This window comes from Pelmatolapia mariae, linkage group LG4 (assembly GCF_036321145.2).
Source record: "Pelmatolapia mariae isolate MD_Pm_ZW linkage group LG4, Pm_UMD_F_2, whole genome shotgun sequence".
Lineage (NCBI taxonomy): Eukaryota > Metazoa > Chordata > Actinopteri > Cichliformes > Cichlidae > Pelmatolapia > Pelmatolapia mariae.
Window position 1 is genome coordinate 32,951,354 of NC_086230.1, and position 8,844 is coordinate 32,960,197.

The following is an 8,844-nucleotide window of genomic DNA, read 5'->3' on the forward strand; positions in this document are numbered from 1 at the left end:
GAGATGAAGCTGTGTCCAAACAACATTTCAATCACAGCAACACGCACATAAACCATCAAAACAATAACGACTCTCCTTCTGCAGTTACAGTTTTCTGTCATTTTTTTCCACTTTACTAGGTCAGCATGTCAATAAAATATCTATTTTTATTTATCCCACTCAGTTGATGAAATTGCTGGTCATTCTGGTATCTAATGAAGTTTACACATATTAATATTAACTTTCCACCTCTCCGCAGGGCATCTACAGCTGCTTCAATGGGGTAGAGTCCGCTGACCACAACGGGAGCATACAGAGTCCAGACGTCACTTCTAACTATACACAAGCCAATATGCTAAAGATGCTTAAAACAGCCAAGGACATGGTGTCCTCTGCAAGAGTGGAGAACTCTTTGGATAATGCCACCAAAACAATAGAGAACTGGAGCAGGCGGGGGGCCGACAATGTGCGAGCTGCCCTCCCACCCAGAGTTACCACCACAGACATGACTCACGGACGCCTGCCCTACATCTCAAGCATCACAGACAACCATTCTCCGTACCCTCAGAGGGCCATTACACCCACCTTTCCGATTCATTATGGGGATTCTTCATCCCAAACCCTCCTGGATAAGCCCCGGGTGGTAACTCGACCCACCCCACTCCGGTACACGCTGCCCGCCCGCAGCAGTCAGCACATCTTAGAGAGGACTCTGCCCATCTCCAGCCTCAGCAGCCCTCACATCGCCATAAGGGATCCTTCTCCTGCCGGACCGTCAAACCCCCATCCCAGCAGCAGGCTGTATGTGGAGAACCAAGCCCGTCACCCCATCTCTCCTTTTGCCACTTACAGGGACTTCCAGATGCCAGATATCTACATGGAACACAGAGCACCCCTGAGGAGGAAGTTCAGCTACCCCCCTGACTGTGTGAGTCGCAGGAGGAGGTCCCATAGCTATATGTTTGATGCTGCAGACCCAAGAGTAAGAGGTGATTACGATGAACCTCAAACCTGCCTCGCCGAGCTGAGAGCAAATCACCTCCTAAGCAACCACGCCTCCAGTGCAGCTGCCATGCCTTGCACCGCAGGACACTACCCTAGTGGCAGCACCAGCTGCAACTCCTGCATGAAGTCCTACCTGGAACCCGACATGGACGACATACCACTCCTCGGAAAGGACAAACTGAACCGCCGCGCCTCATTCCTCAAAGCCACGTGGGGCAATGACAGGATCCATCAGGTAGATGAAACAAAGCCTTCGACATCCACATCTCCCCCGACCAGAGGAGACATGCCTGACTTGTTTCCACGGGTGGTAGTGGCTAACCCCAAACCCCACAAGCTATATGGCAGTCTGGGACACAACCTGTCCTGCTACCCTTTGGCTGCTGAGCCAGCCTACTTGGACCCAGCCCACATGGGCTCCTACCCCTACAAGCAAAAGCTCAAGTACTCCGAGTCCACCCGGCTGCCCTCTTACAGGGAAGCCATTCTGCAGAACGCAGCCGCCCTGCGCCGTTCTTCCTCCACAGTGGTGCACAGACACTATTCCACCTACCTGAACTCGTACACAGACTTACCAGTGTACGTGGGGCCACTGGCCCAGGGACCGTCCCAGTTCTACAACAGTTCCAAGGACATGTGCCACTTGTTTCCCTGTACAAGCCACTGCCCAGACAATGCAGCAATGCTGCCTCGTATGAGTGACAGGCAGATGGTTTACCACAACAATATGTTTGGGGCCTACGATGGCACAGGAAAGAGGGAAGACCCAGGCTCTGGGCCTAGAGACCGGAGGCAGGTGTTGGTTGCGCGAAGAGTCAACAGTCCCTATGTGCCAAAGCCCTGGGGTAGGGTTTCAAGCCTGGAGTCTGAGGTCTGAACCACCATCCTTAACAGTCCTCCATTAGGCTCTGTGACTGAGCCCCTTCAAGGAATGCCTGGAGGTTCTCCCCTCAGCCTCTGGTTAAAGCAAAAATAAAACTCTACACCAACAGTGTATTTGAGAGCATTGACTCTCAATTATCAGTGCAATAATATCTTGGGCAGCGATATGTAAAAGGAGAAGACACTCAAAAGCAAATTACTGCTGGGACTTTATAAGCCAAACTGAAATACAAATTTTAAAAAAGGCAATGTTGAAAAGTATTTAATACATAAGAATTTAACCCGTTGATTGTTATTTAAACGATTTTTAAATGCTGTGTTGCTATGTGAAAGAATACTGGGAGACAATATACTGTAGCCTCTCGATCTGATTACAACTTGTGATTTTCTGCTCTCATTTCCTACAAATTCACTTCAGTTTCCCACCATTTCGATTGGGTGATAAATTATCGATATAATTTGTGATCAAACCACTGACATGTCTTCCGTAAATTTCTAAGTCCACGACCTTGGGCGGACTGTTGTTCTGAGACTTTCTGCTCCACTGGTCATTAATGTAATTTGACTGGGATTTTAAAAAGGGAAAACCATATAAAGTATCATGTATTTCCATTGTCACACTACCCTTTAATAAAGAACAAGGCCATCTCAAGGGTCTTTTGGGATCCTCCTCTGTCCTCTTCATCTGTATCCTCTCATATTCAAAGGAGATATAAAGAAAGTGGTTCTCTCATTTAAACTTGTGTTGTATTATGCACACAGTCCATCAAATCATACAGAAAGAATAAATACAGTATATTGGAACCATTTTTCAGTGAAGTAGCCTAGGGTCTGCTATTCCACAGATCACTTATAATCTACAGACATTTAAACAAGACTTGGTCAAATCAAACAAGCGGTTTTTCCTAAATGGCCCTGAAGATCAGTACATAAGGTAGCTAACACAGAAAGACAAGCAAATTATTTCACTAGGCACAGAAAAGAGAGGGATGTTTATCCATTTACAACAACAAAATCTGTTTTTTTATGTTGTCACTGAAAAGTCTGAATTCCCAAAGGAGCAACAGAGGGTTCAAAGAGTTGCAGACCTTAAGCAATATCTTTCTGTAAGCCAAATCTCATATTTTCTAATGTTCAGTCAATGTTTTAGTAGATAAAACAACTGATTCACATTCACATATCAGTCAATAGTTGTTATTATTGTTCAAATGATAAAATCTCTACAAAAAATATTTATGTACATGAGGTACTGCCCTGACAACTGCCCAAAGCAGAGTTAACAACTTCACTTCCAGATCTGTCCTGACTTGATCTTAGATGTTTGAAGTGTTTAAATATTAACTGTAGGCTCAAAAACCATGGCGTTTTGGTTTCAGCTACAGTAACATGTAAAATGATGTAAAATGAGAAAGTTGCAAACAACAGAATATCCCTTCACACAGCTCACAGCATCCGTCTGGGTAACAAACCATAAGATCAACACTCATTCGCACAACAGTCGTGTGCAAACAGCTCAGTCAGGGTGCTGCTGTTGTATCTGGCTGCCAATCTCTAAAGAGAGTAAACACAGAGAGCTGCCCCTGCAGCCACAGAGAAAGGCCCCACTCGAAATAAAACAAAAAGCAAAGGCAGTATATAAATCAAAAGCACTGTAAGTAAGAGGGAAATGAGGCGTTTGAGCTGAGATGGTAAATATTACCACATTTTTATAAAAACGAGAGTAGGAACTTGTCTGTCCAAATAATCCATTGGTTGATTAGGACAGATCTATGGCTACGCTAATATTTAATGGGTTAATTCACCAATATTTAATCATAAGCTGCACATCTCCACAAACTGTCATGAAATTTGGCCTGGTAGCTTTTCCTGCGAACAGCCAACAGACACAACAAAAACAAAGAATAACCCGACTGATGGCTCAAATAACCTGTGTTCACACTCCATGTTGTTCACAGTCAGCTGCATGAAAGCACCAACTGCATGTGCCAAGCAAAAAACAAAGGGAAATGACTGCAGCTCAGCCAGCAGAATAAAGTTTACAAAGAGTTAAAACAAACACCGCACACAGCAGTATGAACGCTCAAAGCTTCAGCCAACAGATACCAGAACAATCAGCCAGGAGCAGATCTGCAGAGAGCAACGAAAACAGCCAGCAGCGTCAGCAGGCGCACTTCAGAACAGCAATTAAACAGAGCCCAGGCAGAAACTCACCTGTTAGCAGAGGCGGTAAACATTTATCGTGGCAAAGGTTCCCATACTCAAAGCAGCAATGAATATTTCTGATATTTACATGCCTAAAGCCAAATTACAGCATGCAACCATCACCGGCTTATCCACAAGCAAAATAACACAGAAGACAGGCAAAATGTGTCCCATGTTCAATGCTACACATTCTCCATGTGATTCTGAAGTCTGTTAAAGAAATCAGAATGTGTCTTTATTTAAGATTTGATCTGTGTGTTTGTTTCTATGAGGCATTTGTTTTCATTAAATAACAACTCTGAGAAGTATGGACAAAACTGGACATTTACAGTAAACATGATAGCCGGCCTGACCTGGCTGATGTTCATCTGGGTGTCAGCTGTCAGTCTTCTCTTCCACCCTGCACAGACAGGAAGTAAAAGAACGGCAAATAAAGAAAATGAAAAAGAGAAGAAACTGACAGTTACATACCTGAAAATACATAAAAATAATGATAAAAGAAATAAAAAATGCCAGGTTGAAAATAAATACATGAGATCTGGTCCATAACACTTCTCTGTCCTCAAGCTCAGAACTTACTATGCATTAGCAGCAGGCATCATGTATAAGCCAAGGAATACAGAAACAGTAATCCAATAAAAATACTGTAAACAGATAAAACGGCAGTTTTAGAACAAAAGCAAAGAGGTCAAATGAAAAAACAAACAAAACAAAAACAGGAAGCTGGCATCTTGTTTTTGTTAACATGTTCTCAACTTCATTAATATTATTTGACTTCATATGTGACTTGAAAGCAGAGAAATTAGAAGCTCTTTAAACTAAGAACAGGCAGTAAAGACTCTCACACTGAGCTGAAATTAAACTACTGCAAATACATTATTATTGTATGTATTTATGGATCTGTCTTTCATTATTTCAGTGACAGATACACCCCCAGCAAATTTCTATTGGATGAACTTCTTTCTTTATTATTTATAGGGTGACCATATTTTGACTTCCAAAAAAGAGGACACTTGGCCCAATCATGAAGAACTTTAATAATACTGTTTGTTTATAAAAAAAAATTTAACATATTTAAACGATGCCTTCTCTGTGTGGTTAATGAATGGTGAAATTCAAATGTCATATAGGCTTTTACAAGCCAACAAGCACAAAACGGGAGGACCGTTGGTCACCCTATTATTTATTTATTGGAAGAAATCACTTAGCCTGACTGTTAGCTAGCAAGCTCGGCTCTTAGAGCTAATCAATTAAGCTAGCCGAGATCACCTGTGCCCGACAGAGTTACACTGACCGCTGGAGGACTACTGTCACATGAAAATTACAAACAACACTCCGTTTAACAGCAGAAATAATGTCATATTTAAAGGATTTATAAGAGTTTAACACAGACGAACGTACCGAAGCAAACAGGAGGAGAAACCGTGGTCCAAGTCTGGAGACACCAGCAGAGGGCGCTGCTCCTACTGACAGAAAACAGTGAAAACTAAGCTAAAAATCCAAATTTATTTAATATATTATTAGTAAAAAAAACCCAAAACATTTAATTGTTAATAGAATCGGGCTTGAATATATGGCAGTGAATAAACCCATTTAGGGGTCATCTACCTCCATCTCACCCTATCCTATACTCTGTCACGCCCATCATGTCCACTCTCCCTCCTCTGCGCATGTCCAAACCACACCTGCGTATCCTGAGCTGCCTCTCTGCTCCACTTATTTCCCTCTCAACACCTCCAGCTCAGCCTCCTGGCTTTTTTCAGTTTAAACCATGCACCATCACAGGTCTCACTACCATCTAATAAACCTTCCCTTTCACTCTCGCTGCTTTCCTTCTGTCACAAATCACCCCTGACTCTCATCTCCACCCCGTCTGCACGCTCTTCTTCACCTCTCTTGTGCGCTGGCGTGTTTGTGGATGGTTGACCACAGGTATTTAAACTCATCCACCTTCACCACTTGCCCTCCTTGCATGTTCACCTTTCTACCTGTCTTCCTGTCATTCACAGACGTATTCTGTCTCACTTCGACTGACTTTCATTCCTCTTCTCTCCAGTGCATACCTCCACCTATCCAGGCTCCCCTCCACCTGCTCCCTACTCTCGCTACAGATCACAGTGTTGTCTGTGAACAGCATAGTCGATTTAGACTCCTGCCTGAGTAAAAATTATTAATTTATAAGTGGAAGTGGAATCGAGTAGCTAAATGAACCTTTGCTCTATAAGTCTGAACAATAAATTATTTTATAATTTTCTTCTTGTTTTGCTTTTATTCATTTTGTAGTAACAAGCGTACAAGAAATACAGAGAACACAAAAAAATGTTTTAATGCTTTCTATTATGTCTTGTAACATTTTTATTTGACTATAATGTTTAAGCATATTCTTTATATTTTTTCTTCTTTCTCCTTTAATGTTACAACTTGTTGGAAACAGATCTATAAAAGCAGAGTACCCAATAAAATGAGATTGTTACTGAGGTATATTATACAGCTGGTATAATATAAAATATATAAAAGCATATAATTATTTTAATGAATAATGAGTCCAGTCATCCATTCATAGAAAGCCAGTTAGACACAAATATATTCATCCATGGGAATATTACCAATGGGGTAAAGTGAACACAAAGGGAAAGGGGGGTCGGACCTTTTATATTGAAAAAAGAAATTGTTCTAAATGTAGATTCTGATTTGTCAGACACACATATGTGAATTATTGGTTTAAAAAAGTGTTAATCAAAATCAAACACTGAGTAATGCAAATCTGAGTTTTACTACATGTGACACATAGAGCTAGTGAATAATAATCTCTAAAATACACAAATAAATATGTTTCTGGAATGTCTCTATTTCCTTTTGATGGAGGAACCAGACATCAGTTGTGTATTAAATTTCATTTTTCTGCTTATGCTTCCCTTTGAAAAAGCATTACAGCTTGAAAAATCACCTTATTTCGCACCAGCTGACAGCATCACATATATCCTGTATCAGCTTATTTCAGCTCTTAATTGAAGCAATGTTTACACTGAGTGTTCACAGCCAAGAGTCCTATGTTTTTCAGGATGTATCATCCATCAAATGGACATATCAGAGATATACTGTGCATCAGTTACTCTAAATCTTTCCAACTTTTCACTAGAATTTGAAATAAAGTTGGATGGGCTCCTGCGCTGTCTGTCTGCGGGGAGAGCTGCCGCACTGTGTGATGCTTGGGGCATTAAAACAAAATTTTCCAAATCTGCAGCCAAATACTGCAAAAAAGAAGTTCGATTTGCTGGCGAACACACTTTAAAAGCCTTCAGACAAACTTTATTTTCACCCTGACATTATTTCAGTGTTTACACCAATTGCTGAGCGGGGCTGAAAGCCACACTCAGTTCTTAATCCTATCCAAACACAAGCTTTATCACAAAGCCAAACATAAAAGCCTAACACTACACTATGTCCCACTAAGTGTCTTTCTGATATTGTTTGAAATATTACAGCTCACAGTGCTTGATTTAACACATGTGCCACGTCAGCACATTTTAAAGGAGTCCGCTGGCCCTAATCGCTCTGATTTACTCAAAGGTAGAAAGAAAAAGTCAAAGCCATGAGTGCAGTCTGTGGCCCGTATTGATGCAAAATTCATATCTCTGCGTCTCATGCCTCGGGCTCTCGTGTGTTTTCAGCTTGGCTCCAAGACAAACAGCGATATAATGGTGCAGCGATGAGGCGTTTATGTATTCTGCACTGCTCTCTGAGACCTGCGGAATTGATGTGAGGGCTGGCTGATTGCAGTGCAGTTGATAAATGATTCTGCACATGCACGTAAAATATGACCAGCAATTCGCTTTGTCCAGAATATCCACTCACGTGCACTGTAGCAGTCCTGACCCGCGAGCTGCTGAAGATGGTGAAAACAATTTTAAGACAGTAAAGCTGTTTTCAGAGTTACCACCCTGGAAGATAACACTATCATCATCACTGATTACTCACATTAGCAGTCAAGTGTGAAACATTTACACAAGTGACAAGAATACATTATATTAATAAATACAATCATATAGTTAACATGACAAATACAGTTTCACTGCAAGCTTGTCAAATGAAAAAGACTTGAAATGAGTTACGCTAAAAAAAACACAAAACAACAAAAAACTGTTTGAACTAAATATTTGTGCTGAAACAAAGGCTCGGGTGTTCAGTCCACAAAATAATCATCCACATACATAATTCATGGACTTTAACATAATTGAGCACAGTGTGTGCCGTGTTTCACTTCAACTGTCCAATGTGTGACCCTTATCAGTATGGTCCTCTGGTGCTGCCCACTCACTGCCTGTACTCCACAGTCCAGAGAACGTATGTTAGATTAATTTATGTTAGATTAACGAGTAATTCTAAATTGACAATAGGTCTATATTTGCAGTAGCTCTGCAAAAGACTGGCATCACGCCCAGGGTCTACCCTGCCGTTCATCCTACGACAGCAGCGATGGGCTCCGGTCCTTCGTTTACATCAAGTGGATAATTGCTTAAGAAAATACATGGACTGATGAGCTTCATTGTGGCTCATTGCTAGTACCTTCATTGGCAAACAAAGTTATACAATTTGAGAATCACTGATCTTTAGTATTAGACACTGACTTAACATCATAATTATCTAATATTGTGTTGGCCCCAGTTTTGCAGCCAAAGCAGCCCTGACCCGTCAAGGCATGGACTCAATTAAAGACCCATGAAGCTGTGCTGTGGTTTCTGCACCTAGATGTTAGCCACACATCCTTCAAGTCAA

At 41.5% G+C, this 8,844-nt stretch overlaps 1 protein-coding gene across 2 annotated transcripts in view; it reads left to right on the plus strand.

Annotated features, from left to right (window-relative positions):
• The window catches only part of grin2ca (glutamate receptor, ionotropic, N-methyl D-aspartate 2Ca), a 75,341-nt gene extending 72,715 nt beyond the window's left edge, over window positions 1–2,626 (plus strand). For both annotated transcript variants that reach the window (XM_063472465.1, XM_063472467.1), the window contains exon 13: window positions 239–2,626. In XM_063472465.1, the coding sequence (XP_063328535.1) occupies window positions 239–1,861 (1,623 nt within the window). In that variant the 3' untranslated portion in view covers window positions 1,862–2,626. The remainder of the gene's footprint in view (window positions 1–238) is intronic.
• Window positions 2,627–8,844: the final 6,218 nt, after the last annotated feature.